This window comes from Syngnathus scovelli, chromosome 5 (genome assembly GCF_024217435.2).
Source record: "Syngnathus scovelli strain Florida chromosome 5, RoL_Ssco_1.2, whole genome shotgun sequence".
Taxonomy (NCBI): Eukaryota; Metazoa; Chordata; class Actinopteri; order Syngnathiformes; family Syngnathidae; genus Syngnathus; species Syngnathus scovelli.
In genome coordinates, this window is record NC_090851.1 from 6,036,026 (window position 1) to 6,056,556 (window position 20,531).

General features: G+C 42.3%; 1 protein-coding gene across 2 annotated transcripts in view; it reads right to left on the reverse strand.

Annotated features, from left to right (window-relative positions):
- Window positions 1–6,708: 6,708 nt before the first annotated feature.
- pax5 (paired box 5) overlaps window positions 6,709–20,531 on the reverse strand; it is a 29,238-nt gene continuing 15,415 nt past the window's right edge. Inside the window, exons 6-11 of one of the 2 annotated variants that reach the window (XM_049719775.2) lie at window positions 18,716–18,816; window positions 13,184–13,316; window positions 9,966–10,067; window positions 7,949–8,035; window positions 7,460–7,546; window positions 6,709–6,852 (exon numbers count right to left, since the gene is read on the reverse strand). In XM_049719775.2, the coding sequence (XP_049575732.1) occupies window positions 6,770–6,852; window positions 7,460–7,546; window positions 7,949–8,035; window positions 9,966–10,067; window positions 13,184–13,316; window positions 18,716–18,816 (593 nt within the window). In that variant the 3' untranslated portion in view covers window positions 6,709–6,769. Of the gene's footprint in view, window positions 6,853–7,459; window positions 7,547–7,948; window positions 8,036–9,965; window positions 10,068–13,183; window positions 13,317–18,631; window positions 18,817–20,531 lie in introns of both variants that reach the window. The other variant, XM_049719774.2, reaches the window with a different exon arrangement.

Genomic DNA, 20,531 nt, shown 5'->3' on the forward strand with positions numbered 1-20,531 from the left:
TTCCTCGTTGGTTCATTCGCTAATCAGCCGAGGCCCAATTATACTTCGTTGGCCCCCACACCTCCTCTCTTAACGGAGCTCTGGAGGGCCAAAAAGTACACATGCTGATTGACGTTAATTTGCATGACTCCTTGGCCTCCATGAGTACCACTGTTGTCTGTCTTCTCATTTGTAGAAGAAGCGCGGAGGAAAAGGAGAAAGGAGGCTTGGGGGCTTGGAATGTCATATTATGTAATCTGGAGTGATTAAAGGGGGGAGATTAAAAGTTGGAATCAAACTTTAACTTCATGAGTATGACTTGGTAAAACATTCCTAAGTTAAGGTAACAAAAGCAAAGGTTGAGGTGAAGAAAGTTGACACCATCAGCATTTAGAATCTACAACTTCTTTGCTGTTCCATGGACTTGACATCATCTTTGTACCGGGGTGGATTGTAGATAAAAAAAAAAAAAAAATTATGTATGTAAAACAATTTATTTTTAAGCAAAGTATACACACAAATAACACATTATTTGCTCAAATTTCTCCTTTTCAACTATTTTTATTTAACATTTCTCACTGTTTTCCTGCTTCACATAGCAATTGACACCAATCCCAAAAAGCTGCTCTGAATAAATAAAAACCAAAGATTTAATTAGCTGACTTAGTCATGCTGGATGTGTTACAAGGCACCTGACTGGAGTGTGTATTTTAAATCAGACTACAACTACCATAAATCCTATAAAGGTTGCATTGAGTATATTATAAGTACTCACCAAAATGATCTAATAATAGATTAGGATCAGGCAACTGGGTCCAGATTCAGGTTCAAATCACCCTATAGGCCCCATGCTATATCCTATGTGAAGCTTAATTGATTGGCTTTAGCTGGCAAGGACCCAAAAGAAGATCACACACACAAATGCCCACCTCATTTTTCTGTTGTGGCATCTGGGCAAGCGCCCAAAGTGCGGCCAGCCCGGCCTTTGTCTCAAGCTGGCTATGTGCTGTTTTTGGTGTGTGTGCCGTGTTGTCGCCATGTCACAGCTAGTGTCCTATTATCACCGCCACACCCCCCTCACACAGTCACACAACCCCCACCCCCACCTTCTTGTTTCCTCCACATCCACAGGAGGACAGAGGTGTGTGTGGATTGAGCCAAGAGCCAAGAATAGAGCCACGGGACACCTCTCCTCTTCTTTTGGATGACAGAGGAAAAAGCACACACTGAGTTCAAAACACCCTCCCTCCATGTCTGTATGTCTAGACTAAGGCTGGGAATGTGTCAAGGAATGTGACATTTACACCAAAGGCTTGTTTTTGTTGTGTTTTCTTGTTGCACCAATGCACTCACACTTCCCCTAAAATTATCACTTTTTTTATTCTGAAGGACCAATAAAATTATGGCAACTATTTACAAATAATTACTTCTTCATTTCACATTACAGGTACATAAATGGAATAAATCACCAACAACAGTCACTCAGATGGACAGATGGACAAATACACAGACTGAAAGGATGCGTCAAAGCAAACTGTCAGTGGGTAGTTCACAGTGTAAACTCAATGCCAAATAAAAATAAAATGACAATAATATTACCATTATAAATTTACAAAAATAATATAACATATCTACTATTTATTTCTAGTTTTATGAACAACAATAGGGCAGTAAAAGCAAACAGCAAAGCAAAAGGCGAGAGGTCTCTGATATATGATATCTTTGGCAAATTGGCACTGCAGTCAAATACATTCAAATATTCAGACAACACACGACACACAAAAAGAGATAAAACACCAAGTTTTGTTTTGCAACTACTAAAAAAGTGAATAGAAAACATACACATTTTCTTAAAGAAGCTCATCTTTTACATCTTTTTTTTTAATCCTCCCCCTTCTTTGATATTTGAAGGCTTTTACCCTCTTGGAAAGTCTTCTGAAACATTTTTATTTGATTTTATTTTTTTACAAGAGTTTCAAACAGGCATCACAGGCTTTGGCAAACGTTACAGATATGTTGTCGTTTGAGAATGGTGTAAAACTACTTTGCCTTATTTTTGTTACTTACTGATGTGTCTTAGCGATGGGCATTTGAGTATGTTTCCATTATCGTCAATTTCTTCAACTATTATGCCTCTTCCCAATATAAACATCTCTCTAACACCCCAGGTAGGAAGCCATGAAGTGAAATAAAGTCCATATTGTTATACGAAAGGCCACAGTAAGGTGAAAAATCATCCTCTATTTTTTTTAACACTCATTTTATGTGGGCTCTGTCTTGTTTATGAATAAAATTAAGATGTACACAACATGGCTACACTTCACTATGAGATCTGTCCAAAGCGCGGTTCATATCAGCAAGCAACAAACAGATTGTGCCACTAATTGCTGTCAAAATGTGATGCTGAAATCCCCTCAGGTTTTATATGAAGGCGGCGGCCATCTTCATGAATTCATGTTGAGGAAAAAGCCAATAAAGAAAAAGCTCATTTGCCTAGACTGTAATACAAGAAAAAAAAAAAAACATCACATAGGGGGTCTTAATAGTGAGAGGGGAGATCATGAGACGCAACTTTTGCCATTGAAATGACCTCGCTTTGGCGCAAAAAGCCTGACTTTTATTCCTTTTATGAATTTCTGACAGGGCAGCGAACATCGTGAGTGAACTGACTATTCAGTCAGTGAGAGAAAAGTAGGAATAAGGATTAATAGGTGGTCCGGAGAAAAGAGGGAGAAGGTCACGAGTCTGAAATACAACAGAACAGTTTAATATTCCTAATCCTGGATGTGTGGTGGCGCTACAGGAGGGGTGAGGAGATATGATGAGATTAGAGTTGGGGCGAGAGAAGGCGGATGAGCTTCTGATGGCGCAGCAGCTTTGGTCTCCCCAGGGGGAACACTGGGGCATGGGGGGGGGGGGGTTCCATCCCACCCAGCAAAGGACAAAAGGAACGGGTGTGTTCTTAAATCTAAGTACCACTGGTACCACCCACAAAGACAGCCCAGCACCCCCTCATCCCTGCTCAATGTCATGGCTGCCATTGGTGTGGGCCAATGAGGGGCCGCTTTCAGCCAGTGTGAGCCAATTAGGTCATAGCAATGGCAAGGTGTGCTGTGTGGCTATGCTTTTGTTGACAAATAATCCTGTTAACGCGGACTCAGTTGGGGCCTCCTCAGTGCTGAGGCGTCTACGAGTGAGGACAAGAGGCACCTCTGGCTTCACCTCCACAAGGAGAACGGCCTTCGATCGATATGGTAGAAGTGTGTCTGTGCGCTCGTGTGTTTGTGATGTTCAAAAGATGTTCGGCTTGGATTAAATGAGCAGATATGTGTTATTTACTTGGTCCTTGAATGTATTGCAAATCATGGTCACAGCAAGAACATTTCAGTCATCGCCTATATTTTTTTTAGTAAAAATGAATCGTTCAAAATTTGCAAAATGTGTAAATAATGTGTTAGTGAATAGTTTGATTATGGTTTATATTTAATGATATGACATCCAGTGGCGGAGCTAGAGTGAATGCTGCGGTGTTACTGCCTCCCCCCGAAATATGCCCCCCCCTCCCAGCTACCGGGCGAGATAACTGACTTGTAAGTATTTTCCAATTTTCTGGGAATTTTTTTTAACTTTTCCACGTGCCTGGTAGGGAACATATAAATGTTTATAGGCGTTTTCTGAAAATGTGTTTGTTAAAAAAGAAAAAAAAATCTTTATTTTGCGGACCCCCTGAAATATACCCTTGACTCTTCCATGACCCCCCCCAAGGAAAAAAAACTAGACTGCTAAGAACTGACTGAAATGTCCTCTTTGTGGCCGATGTAGGACTAGGAAACACGATTAAACTCCTGTGTCCATCCTATTGTAGTTTCCAACTGTCTTGGCTAGTTTCGAATTTTTGTTCAGGATGCTTGTTTTTCATGACATGCAGTCATGTTGAAGGGGGTGTTAAAGGCACTGTCCTCCTTTTCAGCTGGTGTGGTTCAGGTTTAATAATGCCTCAGAAAGATCTAGAAAAAAAAGACAGAACTGAGAAAAGGCTTCTGCTTGTGGCGTGTGTGCTGGCAGCACAATAAGAGAGCTGACAGGAGATTTTTTCTTTGGAGTTGTGCACACACAACTTTCAAGGTGTACAAATACAAAAGAATACGCTCAATTCTTATTTGGAATCTGAGGATTAACAAAGACTGAAAAGCTAACACTGTTTATACATTTTATTTGGTGCATCCAATTTATCACAGTAGCAGTGAATTGCTACAATGAAACAACCTAAGAGCAAAAACCTCTTTGTAATTTAAACCCCAAGGAATTTATGATTCATCATTACTAAAATCTAAATTTAAAATGTGAATAATTGATATTTTGATGTGTCTCTTCTCTTTCAGCCATTCTGGTATATATTTTGTAGGATGTAAGACAGAAAGCACATACACGTTATTGAAAATTTTGCCCATGACCACAGACCAACGTTGTGGTCTTTGCCCATTGACTTCAGATCCATGTTGACAGGCCAATAAATCTTTTCCCTTGTCTACCTTGGGTAGTGATAAGGCCTCAACCCTGGTGTCATAAATTGTCACAGCGCAGAACTAACACAGGAGACGAAATAAAACAAAATATTTCTTGTGATCTTTTTACCCCCTCAAATGGAATATTTTTACAAAACAATTTTGGGATGTCAAACATCTGAAGGCGAAGCAATTAAAAGGTCAAGGATAACAAGCAAGAAGTCCTACATTTAATAAGAAAGTCCGAAAACAAAAATGGCGCCTTTAACAGAGTCTCTTTGTGCTTTTGTAGTTAGTCAGGCGATCCACTGGGGGGGCCATCTTTGGGGAATTTAAAAGACAAACAGAGAGAGAGGGAGAAAGAGAGAGAGAGAAAGAGGGAGAGAGAGGGGAGAAATAGGGCTGTCACCACTTCCTGATTTTCTGACTCTTTATGAACTTCCTGATTTCCCGAGTCTGAGAATAAGCAGGAAGTGTTTAAAATGGCTATGGACTAACTTTTCTTTTTTTTTTTTTTTAAACAATAAAACCTCAGTCGGAACACATTTATAAACAAACAACCGTTCTCATTTTTTTTTCTTTTTCAAGATTTTACTGCATCATCATCACTATTCTAGCACAACACATTATAAATGGTTACAGGCATTCACTCTCATTGCAGAGTGCGGCGCAGAAAAGCCTCTCAATATATTACTCTTTCTCCACCATTATAAATAGCTCTTGATGACTACTAAATCTTGGCGGGGTAGGTTGGATAGCACCTTCCTGGATGGTAACACTCCCTGTTTATGTTTGGTTGGGCCTCATTTCAACATTGTCTGTATTCATTTCACACTTGAGGTCTGTGCTTTGTCAGAAAGGCTCACCCTTGTCATCTATTTTGTTATTTTATTGTCATCTAGGGGTGGGGAACCCATCTCAGGCCAATTCGGTTTTCATCAGGGCATTCTGCTTAAAAATAGCAGAATGCATGAAATATGAATGAATGAAATAATTGAACATATTTCTATTGTTTTTTATGATCTATGGGAATGCGGTGAATGAGGGGACACCTGCTTCACAGTTCTGAGGTTCGGTGTTCGAATCTCATCTTCCTGAGTGGAGTTTGAATTTCCTCCCTGTGTTTGTGTGAGTTTTCGCCCAATTTGCATTTTAGGTTTGAAGACTCTAAATTGTTCTTAGGTGTGCATATGAGTGGGAATATTTGTCCATGTCCGATCTGATCTGTCAACCACGTGATCTACTTCATGTTTTACCTAAATTGATCTTTTGATTTGGGCAGAAAATCTGTGCTGAAATTAGTTTTCCTCAATTGTTATACTGTAGGCATGACCAACTTTATCATTATCATTTAAATCAAATCTCTTCTTGACATAAATTGTACAATAGCAATATTTGGTTTTCACAATTTTTCTGAGTTCTGATTTCAATCTGTTATCAAAAAAAAGTACACAATGAGCACGAAATGCAGGTAAAGTTACCAAGAAATATATCGAATTATACAAACTTGGCAATGTAGCCCGCAAGAAAAATGAATTTGACACCTTCCAGGTGCACCCCCAACTCTCGCCCTAAATCAGCAGGGATAGGTTGTGACTTTAATATGGATCTAGAAAACGGACGGCTGGATAAATTCTGAACAATTGCAGATAATTTGGGAGCATTTTATTTAGCTGGTGGTCCAAATCGAATGCTGTAAGTTCAGACTGTAGGTTCCCCACCCGTGTTGTAATCCAAGAGGCTGGCATTAAAAGGGTTTGGTCATATAAAGTTCTGCAAGTTGGATTGTCTTTACTTCAGCGTAACATGGCATAGAACTTTGAATTGATTGACCGCTGGTTTTTAACAAAAAAAAGCGTGATCTGATTTTGCTCTAGCCAGGCCACGCTGTATCATCAGAAAAACAAGAATCCTAACCATCACACAGTCACAAAGCAATTAGCCCACAAGATCACGTTCAACCACGGCTTGCGGCGGATATGTCTCTTGGATTCGTAAGTGGTTGAAAACAAACACAGCCACGTTTTATGTTGTGGAAGGGTCCTCAGAGTTGCAAAAAATGTACGTACTTAAAATGCACGGATGGAGCCTACCTGTCGCACTGCGTGTCCTCACAGTAACCTTTTTACAGGCTGGCAGTACGTAGGTGGGTTTCAGTGGCAGTCCAAAAAAAGATTCACAATTGTCAAAATGTGAGTGGTCCGTGCACGGGGGTGGCAGCAGTGCTGGTGCTATCCTTTCGCCTCCCTCCTTCCCTTGCCGCCACCTCTTCTCAACGGGTGCAGTCAGTGGCGGTCGTACGCTGTGGCTGTGGCCGTGGCAGCGGGTCCCGCCCCACGTGATGTCGCACTGTAGTAGTACGGCGACCCTGAGGGGAAACGCACGTGGTCCAACACGCTTGCTTTGTCTCCAAGAAAACTAACTATATTGAAAACTCCTAAACTGTTATAAGCTTAACTCGCACACGAACCAATCACACAAGTGACAGTCAAAGCTGACAACTCTACTACTGCTTCTGATCCCTTGAGTCCATTCACTCCATAGGGAAGAGGTCAATTCGATAGTGGAACCTGGCAGATGCTCTTGAACTCTCTATCTGAGATCCCACACATACACACAGACACACACACTTATGTCACATCCATCAATCTCGCTGGCTGTGTGCTGTCGGGTTATGTCCACAGTCCAGGTAATCTCAGGAGGCTCTTTGGGGAAGTGAAGCATTAAGCCGGTCTGACAAACTATTTAGTCTCACTCATGACTTCAGGCTCCCTCCCTCCCTCCCTCGCTCACCATTTATTCCTAACTCCACTTTCTTTCATTTGTCACCTTGACTCTCACCCTGTGCCTCATTATAGGAGCCTATTCCTTTTCCTTGTCATCCACGCTAAGCCCCTCAGTGTCTCTCAAAGTGTCTAAAGTGTCTTGTACTTTTTTTTTTCTTTAAAAAAAAAAGAAAAAAGTTCTACACCTACCTTGCATCTGTCCCGCCTGGCTGGTAAAGAGACTGGAGGAACAACCGATTTCAGTACCCAAGATGGAGCCGTAATCTTGCTGAAACACTAGGGGGGGAGGAAGGGAGAGAGAGAGAGAGAGAGGGGGAGAGTTAATGAAGCAGTGAGTAAGCAGAGCTTGACCCCTGTCTTGATTGTTGCACATTTAAATGAAACCAACAAAATGGCTCTCTGCAATCAACTTGACAATGACTGTCTCAATCACTTCTGGTCTGTGGACTGTTGTTGGTGTTAACATTTTTTGAACTGGCAGAATCATGTTCTGAAAGGTAGAATTGCACTGAAAGTGTGTGTTTTTAAAGAAATGTTGGCAATAATCTGGATTCTCATCCTCAATGTTGTGACCATGAGAACTCAAACATAATCTTTTCCAGGTACACTCATGTTGTTAGATGACAAGAATGTACAATATTTTTTCCCCCTTACATATAATTTTATGGCAAAACCTACCTAATAAACTGGGGTTAGGAAATCTCCAGGATTCATTGTATGTGGAATACTGTGGATGGGAATAGGGGCTTCCAGAGAAATCTCCTCCTGAATAGGGAAAGCAAAAGAGGAAGCAGCAATTAAACGAATTCTCCAATAGATTCAAATATGCATGCATACAATAATCAGTTGTAGTTAGTTGTATAATTTTTTTACTGTAAAAATCCCTCAAATTCTTATTAATTTAAGTTATAAAAATGCTTTATCAATTCTAGTTTCAGTCTATTAACCGAGCCTGTTAAGTAAAGTCTGTTAAGGATTTCAAACTATGACTTAAAAGTGTATGACGAGGACAAAAAATGAGAGGGAATGGTGGAATTTGGCCGTGCAGGACTTAAGAGGCAACATGGAAGTTTTCCTTGCGGTTCACTTTGCAGTGTAGCTGCGAGTGAGTGCAAGCCGTGCAGCGGATGATAGCGTAGCTTTTCTCCCTCATTTACTACCTACTGTCTGGGGTTTACTCATTCTCTTGTCTCCGCTTCTGTATTTTTCTCCCTCCTCCCCCACTCCCGACCTGCCCGCATGGCTACAGTTGGTCCGTCACCCTTCACATCAAAACAACATTCTTCCTCATTTCTTCTCCTCCTTTTCTCTCTCTCCTCACCCCGTTGCTGACTTGCTCATTCTTTTTCACTCTTTCTTTTCTCTCTCCTGAACCCTCAACTCCTCCCGGGGGATCCCTCTCCCATTGCTGACAGTCACAGACCCTGGTGCACCCCCCCTCCCCCCTCTCCAACACACACCCGACACCACCTCCATCCCTCCTCTCCCTCTCGCTCTGTCGGTTCTGCCTCAGTGCTCTCCAACACCCCCTCTGAGTGTCAGCCCCCTGCTGCACCGAGAGAGAGAGTTAGGGAGAGAAGAACAGAAGAGTTGCTTACTTAATGAAGGTATAATATTAAACAGGATGGACAAAAAGAGGAGGGTAATTTTGCCGCTATAAAAAAAAAACACAGAGGCAGAGGAGCAAAGTTTTCAGGATCTCCAATTCCGCTCAGAATGTTTGTGTAAGTCGACTTTGTCAGAAAGTTAGCCCCTCTACGTTACCCACGAGTACAAGTGTTTGTGTGTGTGTGTGTGTTTGTCTGCAACTGTCAGGTGGGGTCGGGATGCGGTCTCCATGGCATCCTCCCCTTGTCATCACCGTGGTGACGGCAACATGTCAGGTTGTTTAGGAGACAAGTGTGTGGGAGTGAGGCGAGGCGAGGGGAGGGGAGGTAAGAAGGAGAGATGAGGCTCGCGGGTCTCCCTGGTGTAGCGCGGTGTCAAGGTCGCACACGCACTCTGTCAAAAACAAACGCGCGCACACACAAACGGCGCACAAGTGAAGACGCTCCCAAATATGCTGTCAAACCTGAGGACAGGATGGGGTGAGCGCGTGGGGACAGGGCGACAGGGTTAGCCATCTTGAGACGTGCTGTTCTAACACGTCCACTGAGACTCTGTGTGTGAGTGTCTCACAAACTAAACGATTGGGCCTACACCAAAACAAACACTTGTAAACAACATTATTTTAGCATTTTGGTTTCATGCACTTGTTCCTCCTTTTCTTCCTTTGTCAACCCCCTTTTACCCCCAGTGAAAATTTGTGAGGCTGCAGGAAGGAGCAGCGAAAGCAAGCATAGCGGCCCAGGATTGAAACACAAAAGCGGCCAAGAAGGCAGAGTGGAAGGGAATGAATGAATTAGTCGTGGGTCACTGGTGATTCTCATTAAAAACAAATTACTAATGTTGAGGAGGGACAGCTGTGCTACTGTGGCTGCTTTCTAATGATACACACACACATAGACACACACACACGCGTGCACGGGCCACCCCACTGGGAGCACTGTCAGCCGTAGCATTGGCAGACAAAACAAGAGGAAACGGCAACGCTAGATGAATAGCCCAAAACACCCACATCCGCACATATCCGCCGAGATCCATCCTCTGAGATGTTTGCCATGAGATGTTGTGTAAAGTCACGAGTTGCAAATACCTGGTACCATGCCAGTGAGCGAGGGGGTGGAGTAGCTGCCCTGTCCCGTGGGGGGAACGTGAGGAGGGTAGCCTGGCAGGGTGGTGCTGGCAAGGTCTCGACCTGCAGTGAAGAACACAGAGATGTCCATCAATACTCGACCGATACCATCAACAGTATTGGTATAATAATAATAGTATCGGTATTTGGTATCGGCGTGTAATCAAATATAAGTGACTCATAGCTGTCTATAAATGAATTATCCATCCATTTAAAAATTGATTAGCAAACACATTCTTTTTCGTAAGCGTACCAGCTCAAACTAATGGTAAAGCAAAAAAATAATCAATTTACCTACCTATTTGAAATGCCGATTGTCTTTTAATTGTTCATTTTATTGACTCAGACTTTCTGTATCTGGCTACCGCTAACTTAGTACCCTGAGGTATGTCTGTAGCTCCTTATTGCCCCCCCCCCCCCCCCCCCCAACCACCATTTTCTGCCTGCATACAAACTCACCCCATTCTTTCCATTAAGAGTCAGAGCCCCCACCCCCTTCGACTGTCAGTAGCTGGATAGAAAATATAACTGCAATAGACTACATGACAGTGTGTCAGCCCGAATCATTTCTCTCTGTTTGCATCATGTGTGCATGAGTGTATGTATGTGTATGTGAGAGCAAGCCCCCCATTCATCATCATCATCATCATACACAAACGTACCTACGCATGCATCAACAGCCTCCTGCACATGCATTTATCATCATCATAAACAGATCACATGCTAACTCCATCAATCCCATTCACTTCCCCTACACTTAACCACAACTAGTTGGGAAGAAGAGGAATGGGAGAGGTGTGACAAGAAGATGAGAAGGGAAAACCAGTTACAGTGAGCAATATCAAATTTGAGGAGTGATAATATTTTTAAATAATAGAAATATTTGTTTCATATAAATCCATTACATCTCAACGTTGATACAAACGTCACAGGTTTAAGACAAGATCATAAAAAAATGTAATCCATTTTTCATAGCTTGTTGTTTATCCAAAGACTAATGGAAATCATTTTTAAATGAATACAGTTGTTTGTAATTTCGCACTTCATAATGCGTGACTGTTATTAACAAAGTCCAAGCGTAATCAGAAGATGGAAATCATCCTGGCAGTTTTAGAATTGGGTTTTAACAAAAACAGAAAAATTAGTGTTAAGATAAACCTTTGTAATTGAGTTGAGAAGTAATAAAATAAATGAAATCAGGACCAAATGTAAAATGTTTTCATTTGCTTTCCTATGCGATCTATAAAAGACTGCAAATGTTTCCTCTCCCCTGATCCTCTTCCTACTCGTCTCCTCTGTCCCTCTCCACCTCATCTTTGCCGTCTTAGTGTAGTAAAGTTTTTCTCAGTGTTTGACGCGACAGCGAGGCATTAGCGCAGGCGGGCTGCTCATCCGCTCAGGGTCAGCGCACAGGGCAAGAGAAGGGGGGCCTAAGGAGAGAGGTTGAAAGAGAGCAGAGATGGACTCTCTACAGTCCGACTTAGAGGGGGCAGACAGGGCCACATCCTCGGAGGTGTGCGTCTGCATGTTTGTGTACGTGCGCATATGTGCCAGCGCTGCTTGATGTTTCTGTTGTCCGCAGCTTTGCCGTAGAGGTCAGCACAACGTGAACAAGACTCCTCTGAGCTCATAAAACTGCATTCCCTACACTGTTATATTTACAAAGATAGCTTTTTTAGCAATTTGTACTTGTTGGAGTAGTAAAAACAGAAGCAAATTGATTACATGAATGATGTTGTGGAACTTTGTGCTAAAAAAAGCAGAATGCCCCTAGCCTCATATTCAATCCATCCATCCATCCATCCATCCATCCATCCATCCATCCATCCATCCATCCATCCATCCATCCATCCATCCATCCATCCATCCATCCATCCATCCATCCATCCATCCATCCATCCTTCCATCCATCCATCCATCCATCCATCCATCCATCCATCCATCCATCCATCCATCCATCCATCCATCCATCCATCCATCCATCCATCCATCCATCCATCCATCCATCCATCCATCCATCCATCCATCCATCCATCCATCCATCCATCCATCCATCTGAGATTTGAGAAGACATTAAAGAGAAACAAAACCAAATAAGCTATGCAGAATAGCAAGACCACTGCACCAAATGCGCAGGCATCACAAACCCTAGAGGGCGCTCTATTCTGAGGGAAAAGACAGTCAATGTAATGCATAATATTCCAAGCGTGTATGTGTGCGTGTGTGAATATGAATGTATGCATGCATAAGCAGAAATGGAAATGTCTTTTTCCTATCGCTGTCTCTGCTCCACCAGGTAGTATTCCTCTGTGGTTTCGGACGGCCAAAAAGAGGCAATTCCCAGATATCCCAAATTCCCAGCTCTATGATTCCCCTCATTACCGATGGGAGCACTGAAGCCTTGTCCGAGTGCTCCCCGGCCTACTCTTAATTAACAACTGCCTTTCCCTGTGTCCCTAAATGGAGACACGCTTTTATACCGCTTTGCTATCCGTCCATCTTCCTTGCCATCCTTTCCTTCAGGCATGTCTCTCTGGAGATGGAAGGCACTGAGCTCTTTATAGACATTAAAACACTTTGAAAGTGTGGAGCCCACGGCGCAGCTCAAGTAGACTTTATAAGGATTAGGCTCCAGTATTTGGCACGTGAATGACTTTATTTCTTCATCTAATACGTGGATTAAACGTGTGCACTGGGGGTTTAAGCGTGATTGAAAAACATTGCGGGTAAAGGTTTTTGTGCATATATACAGATTTAATAGTGTTTGCACAACTAAATTGTCCTCCTGTCACACTAACATATTGAACACACACACATGCGTAGTACACAGCGCATACTATCTCTTAAATGGATTGAAGAGACTGGGGCCATACATTAGAATCAAGTCAGCGCCACATTTACATGACATCAGTTGTGTTAGCTCGTCAATAGCAACAATCTACATGGTCCCATCCCTTACCGTAAACCAATGAATAATTAAATACAAAAGTTGCATCCAATTTTCCCCGACAATACTACATTCATGCAAATATCTTGCCAACGGTACTAAGAAAGATGCTGTATTTTAATGGAAATATTTTTGGGCCCAACGTGAAAATATAACGTACACTGCAATGCAGATACGCATAAAATGTTTACATGTAGCATATAATTGTCAAATGTTCCGATGTTTCCCTTACCTGGAACTAGTGAATAGGACTGTGGGCCGGCCACGCTGCCTCCTAATTCCGCCCCGGTGCCGGGATTGGCCAAACTGTTCTTCATCTCGTCCAGTCCACTGGCTAGCGAGGCCATGGAGGAGTAATCCGATGTCTGGCGAGAAACAGAAAGTGGAAGAGGAAGCTTAAAAACATCATGACGTTATCTGCTAACCAGACATGTAGAGCGCATTTTGATCCTGCTGCATGTCACCGCTTACTTCATCTAGACTCGGGTTTATGTTCAAGCACGCACACGCGCACACGCACAGCAGAGTGTATTGATCTGTTTACAAAGACGAGGATTTAGTCTACAACCAAGTCCAACAGTTTATAACCGCAGGATCAACTTGATGTTTTTCTTCATCCATCTCTACTGCGCACACACATTTCTCACATATAAACAATACATGAGTACACAAAGCTTTTTGTCTCCCAAGACAACAAGAATAAGAATTGTGATCGTTATAACACACATCCACTCATCTAATGCCTGATACACAAACACACACAACCTGCAGAAAATAAACAATTGACATTATTGTTGCATTTGCACACCCACTTTAACCATTTATATTTTACCATTGGGTGCTTAGCTTGACAACAATTGGCCATATTTCAAAATAAAGGTACACCTACAGCTCAATTGTCAAAAACAGCGATTGATCGTCCAGTTTATACACCCCAATCGATGGTCATAATCAACTGTTTATGAAGTCATAGCTGCCACTGACAGCCCGCTCCCTCATCTGCCAAAAATGCAGACAAGTTGATAGATTATGGTTGTGTTCCCCTAAACCTGACCTATGTTTGACCCCACAGAATCAATTTATCCTCAGCTACTGATAATAGGTATGGACACCAATGTCAGCATGGTCAGTCATGCACCGCAAATGAGGAAAAATAGCCAATAAACACACTATGCAGTGTACATATAATATATTAGCAAGTTTCTCAAAGTCAAACGTTTCATTTTGAAATTAGATGAGGAATTGATGTCAGAACTGGTTTAAAAGTTCCAGATGAAAATAGAATGCTTACTCTTGAAAAGTTGTTAGTGTATTGTTTATTAATAATTTGATTAATTATTTTTAAGTGGAATTAGCGTATGTAAATTATGAATGGGCATATGAATATGTCTGTGAGAGAATATGAAGAAATTTTGTTAATACCCCGCTGGGGTCTTAGTGGAGAAGTAAATGCGTGTCTTTGTGTTTTCAGATTGTAGACACTAACGATAGTGATCAGAATTTCCTTTTCGGGGATGAGGTGAACGCTTTGCAGTGACCCTTTTAATACCTCTGAATTTGTTTGAGCGTGCGAAAAGAAGTGTAAGTGTGAGCGTGTGTTTGTGCTCACTGACCTCTTAAACACCTCTGTGCTCGTCAGCACACAACACAACCACTGGACTGTGACCTGCCAAATAAGAGCTTACCCCGTACACACACACAGACACACACACACTTGCCTGGCCATTCTTTCTCTCTTAAGACTTGACGCACATTTTAAGCTTCCTCTCTTAATGACTCCCACGTCACCTCCCTGCTGCATTCATACATCACACCTGTATATTTTTTTTCCCCTCATTCCTGCAACTACCCCAGCCGTCCCCCTCCCCTCTTCATTTCTTGGCTGCCGTCAGTCTTATTATAATAATGTCTAATGAGTCCATGTATCCATGTAGATTGTGGGGTGGAGGCAGCAGTGGAGAAGAAGGGGACTGCTGTGGTAATTGGCCATGATGAAGTTTGGCCAGTGGGGTGACAGGCCCGCTAAGGAAGATGGATCATTCTCATTCGCCCCCGTAAATGTTGTCAATTCTGCCGCTCACACGGCACCATCAGCCCTCATCAAAGAGGAGGGACGCAGCTGTGGGGGCCACGCAGGGATTTGGGGGTTGATGGTACGGGGGGGGGGGGGGGGGGGGGGAGTTGTATGGGGCAGGATAGTGGGCTGAAAGAAATGGAGGCATGCTGTAGGCATGAGACGAAAGTTTGAGACAATTGACTGGCAATGCATTTCAGCACCATGGAGAGAGGTTGCCTTTGTCAGCAGTCATGGAATGTAGTACTTGCTAACCAAATAGGTACTGTGTATCCTGGAAAGTATCAGAAATCATCAGTTTTGTCTTTAAGATTCATGAATTCAGTGGGATCTAAAGGAAAATGTAAAAAAAAAAGTCATGTGAAGAAAAGTAAATGAAGTCCTCCCTTAGCCCTAATCTCGATTACACGCTCATGTATAAATCATATACACTTGGTATGCGAACTAATATCACAATCATAAATACCTGACAATGTCAACCTAATCCAAGTATTTCCAAGCAGAATCTTTGATATAATTTTTGCTACAGATCTCATTAGATTAAATATGGTGTATCTAATGTTGAGTCAGGGAAAAAAGAACATTTTTATAAATGGTCCCCTGGTCAAAACAAAAATGTCAATAAGATATAAATATTTCAATAATGAATAAAAGATTGGTAACGGTCTAATGACTGAAAATTCACCACGCCACTGTGACATGTTTGCTTATTTGCCATTTGCTCTCATCAGCTATTGCTTTCTGCAGCTAGTGAGGCAATGCTTTGGATCTCACATCAATAAGTGATGAGCCTTAACCGACCCGCCGCCACACACTCGCACGCAAGCACCTTGCCATGTTGCAGGAGGACATTTGCATAATGGTATTTCCCCTTTTCCCCATTCGCCAAATTGCACCCCATTTTTCCATCTCTGTCTTTGTCGCCTTCACTCTCCACATTCTTGTGTTCTCCTGATGGAAAAAGGCTTGATTGTAAACAAATACAATTCACACAGATGGCCCGAGAAAGGGAGTGGGGAGGAAGGAAATCATCAAAACGAGCGCAATGGGGCTCCACGGGAACGTGCATTTCACCTCCACTCAACACTTCCATGTTCCTAAATAAAACAAAAAATATATAATTTTTTTCATCTTTACCTTCTTGAAGACTGAATTGTGCTTTCCAAATTGAAAACAAGGCAGAATAGTAGGCATTGGGACCTGGTGCGGTATAGATGGGTGGGAGCTGCCATCATCTGAGCTGATTTATCACCTGACTAATGGGAAGTGATTGAAGGGAAATTCAAATGAACTCTGTCTGACAAGCACACGTGCAGACACACCCTCCACCATGCGCCTGCAAATTAATTGTGCCGGCTTAATAGACTATGGTGAGAGGGAGAAAAAAAAGATAAAGAAAAGGATGGATGAGTGTGGTTTGATGACAGAGGAAAAAATATCAGCTTCTGAGGGAGGTGAGCAAATGATTACTACTCAAATGAGATACTGTTAAAAAAAAAAAGATATGCTAATTATTTAAAAGGAGAAAGTTTAGGACAGTACATCCTGCATGACTGTTCTTAAAAATAAGTGTCTTGATAAAGGAAGTTCATTTAGAATTAATAATAACTTACAATTAAAGGTAATTTAGGGTCAAAAGAATTAGATTATAGATTTATTGAGGTTGGTGACCCCTGCTATAGTCTTTAACGTTGCCTAGAAATTAGACTAGTAAACTGTATTTATATACATTCACAGACTTCTCCTCACCTACATGCAAATTTCAAAATCACAGTAAAGTCCCAAACTAACTTTAAAATGAAACACAACTAAACCCTATTTCAATGGCCACTCTAACTATGCACGCATTTAAATTGATTCCCACAAAGATAGAAAGGCAAGAACCTGCACACACACACACACACGCACACACACACACCCACATACAAAGATCGCCGGCAAAAAAGAGGTTGAGCTGTGGCTGTCAGTGTTAAGCGTATGACTGTCAATCATTCCCTCTGGGAAATTCAGGCTGGGAAAAAAATGAGGGGGGGGTTCGTTGACTTGACCAGATGATAGAGGGGAGCGGACGGAGAGGGACAGATCGGAATGTAGACTTCAATGTGTGTGTGTGCGTTCACTTGCACCTCTTTGTAATCACAATGCGGCTGCTAAAGCCAGTCTGACCCCAGGGCGACCCGGCGTTTAACAAACCTGTCTGCCATCGGACCTCAGCGGCTTGACTTGGCTCAGAGAGGACATTGACCTATGAATCACGGGTATTATACTCTTGACTCAAAGTCTATAGAGCTACTTCAGCCAATCCCTGTCGACCTCTCGCCCTGCGCCACTCCACTCTCCATGTTGGTCAAAACAAAATGAATGGGTTAAAAAAGCCAACTCTGCCCTTAAGGTCTAAGGCTGTAGCCTATCTTGTGTTTCTACATGCCGTGGACTCGACCAGTGTGTTTGTTCTCTTGCCCTTGACACTGATCAAGTCAATAAAAGTGAAAGAGGCATGTATTTAAAGGTGGGACAAAAATAATTGTCATTTTGCGACTTTGGCAAATTTATTTCCTTAATATCAACCTGAGCAGTGCGCTTTAGAAGCATCTGACGGAATACAAATGCAAGGTTCTTGTTTGTTTTGTTATTACATCTGTCCATTCCACTCACATTTACATTACTGCACGGCTGGCAAAGGGCGTGAGGTCAATATAAATGCAACAACAAGATGCGGACACACCTTGACGCAGTGTCTTTTTGTTTGTGCTCCATGCTCCATATTCCCAAGATGCATTCATATGAAGGAAGCTCGCTCACGATAAAAAGCAGCACTAAAAAAAACTAATTAACTTCACTTTAGGCTTGATGAGGGTAGCTAGTTGGTAGCAATCATTTTGTTTGAAATTACATGGTGAGGTCTTTCAAGGTAGTCAATGTCGTGCAAACATTTTGTCTGATGCTCACATTTGGGACTATATCCAATCGCGCTTGTGTGGCAGTTTAGAGAAACAGAGGTATGGTCCGAAATGGTTACTTATCAGACCTCATCTGAACCAAAAGAGCCAATCAGATGGGAGATGTGAATATTTCAAGTGCTGGTGTCGACCACATGCACACCGTTGAATTCACAATTTCTTTAAGAAATCAGATTTTTTTCAGCACTCTCATGAATCATCTGATTGGTTAATCTGTGTATCACTCTAATTGGTTGAGATTAAAATGCGTACCAAAGACTAATTTATAGGGGAGGATGATATTGGGCATGATTAAAAATTCATTTTCAAGGTGTACGTTACAAGAAAAACTGGACTTTATGAAGCCAACACTTGCTGGCTGGTTTGTTTCAAGCCGCAAATTGATTTTTTTTTTTTTTGGGCCACTTAGTAGTACAATATATACCTTTGTTAAATGCTCCTGTCTCTTCTTCACTGCTAGTTATGTAAGGAATTATGTTAATTTCATTAGAACATTCAAAGAAATTCTCTTGAAACATAAACGAATCCATTATTGAGCGCTAACTCAGGTCAACTATGAGTCAAAAGCGCAACCCGAGTAGACAAAGAGAAGTCCTACAGTTTTACTGGCCTGTCCCCCAAACTCTGCACTGTGCCACGCCCTTACCTTGCCAGGGTCTGGGCTCGCATAGAGGTCAGAGCTGGATTGGATCGGACAGGAGGGCTGTCTGTCAAACAGGCGGTCCAATACCTCGATCTGCTGCGGCGAGAACAGCTCCCCTCTCATCTGCTTCCTGAGGAAGTCCCGCCCGCTGTGGCTGTGCCCATTGGCCAGCGGCGACTCCTGCAGACCTGAAAGGGGACCGAGGAAATGTCCATGTTGAGAAGTGCGCCAGACAGAGGCAATTTACAGGAGGGATATGAGGAGGGTGTTAGTGGTTCTGTTGCGGGTATCAGATTGGGAAATTTGAAGGAGGCGGGCAGAGAGAGGCGGCTGATAAAATAAATCTCTGCAAAAGAATTTAATGAACCTCAGCGGGGTGATTTAAAAGCATCGATTGTGGAGACCGCAAGAAAATGCTATACAAATGCAAGCCATTACCAGGCACACGCTGTCTCTCCTTTCTGATCTCTCAGAAGCACACCCCCTCTCTCTTCTCCATCATTCCGGTCAGCTCATCCATACACACCCCCGACACCAAATATATATTGCCGCGGTATCAGTATTAGACGGTGAGCTCTCGTATCCTGCAGTTATTGCAAGGCTGAAGGACCCAACGAGACAATTATAAGAACTCTGAAAAGTCGCAGCCCGCAAATGATTAGAAAAGGGAGAACCTGAGAAATAGAAAAAGAGAAAAAGGGGAAAGGTGGGCATGAGGGGATGAGGGTGAAAATCTCCCCCGTTATATAGAGACAATTCATTGCTCCAAACTGCTCCTGAGAGCCTATTTTAGTCCTGGGGTCACCGTGCGGGAGGGAGTGTGTTTGTTCAGTGGGGATATGACAGACAGGCAGCGAAGAGGGCTCAAGGAGCCTCAAATATTTCTTTCTTCGATTTGGACTGAAAATGAATTTGAGCAGTTGGATCTAGAAGAGTAACAATTGAGTGTTGTGGGAGGAAAAATGATGCATTTTTATGGCCATTGTTTCTATTGGTTATGATAACCACGTACTCATGACCGTGAATGCTAAAATGTGTTAATAGGAGGATGGCACTTACATTTCAGGGTTTCTCAAAAGTCACCAAACACTTAATTTTTTTCGATATCGTTTGGACAGACGTGAGACTATCGTCATTGCCTTGCCTGTGGCTTGCAAATCGATGTTAGAGCAGCGTTGCAAAACGTTTTTCTGTCCCACCAGTTTGAGAAGCATTTTTTCCATCAGACTAAGGTAAACAATGCCTGTAAACAATTACTCGATTAGTAACGTCGATTAATTCGATAATCGATTCGTTGTCGATTAATCTGCTCCAATACTAAGTACTACTTACAAAAGCATATTTTGTCTATATTTAATATAATAACTTTTGTTTTTCATGTACAATTAATCACTGAAAATGACATCACAGTCGCTCAGAGCTCAGGTAACAACCAATCATGGCTCTCCTCTTTTCTGTGTTTGGTCATGTGAGTGTTTGCAAGCTGAGCCATGATTGGTTCTGAGCCCTGAGCAACTGTGATGATAATTTCAGTCGACAGCAAGTGGCAAAATTATATGGAAGTTAACATTACTTGTAGAGTTTTGCAATTACTGTTGGTATGGAGACCGGATGCTAACTTTGCAATGTCAAAGGTCAGTCTTACAGTCTAAGAAACACCAACATCACTCTTGGTGGTTCACCCTCACAATATAGTGTTGCAGAAAGAAAAAAAGAAGTCACCCTACCTTCAGTACACAAAACCTCTTTCATCTACTCTGACAAACACACTCCTTGATCATAATCTCTCGTTCTCCACTTCTTCTCATAACACACAACCACACACACGCACGGTTGGTGCAGTGTGGGTGTAAGGTCCGCAGGTCTCTGGTGGTGACAGACCAATCAGGGTAGAGATAAAGCC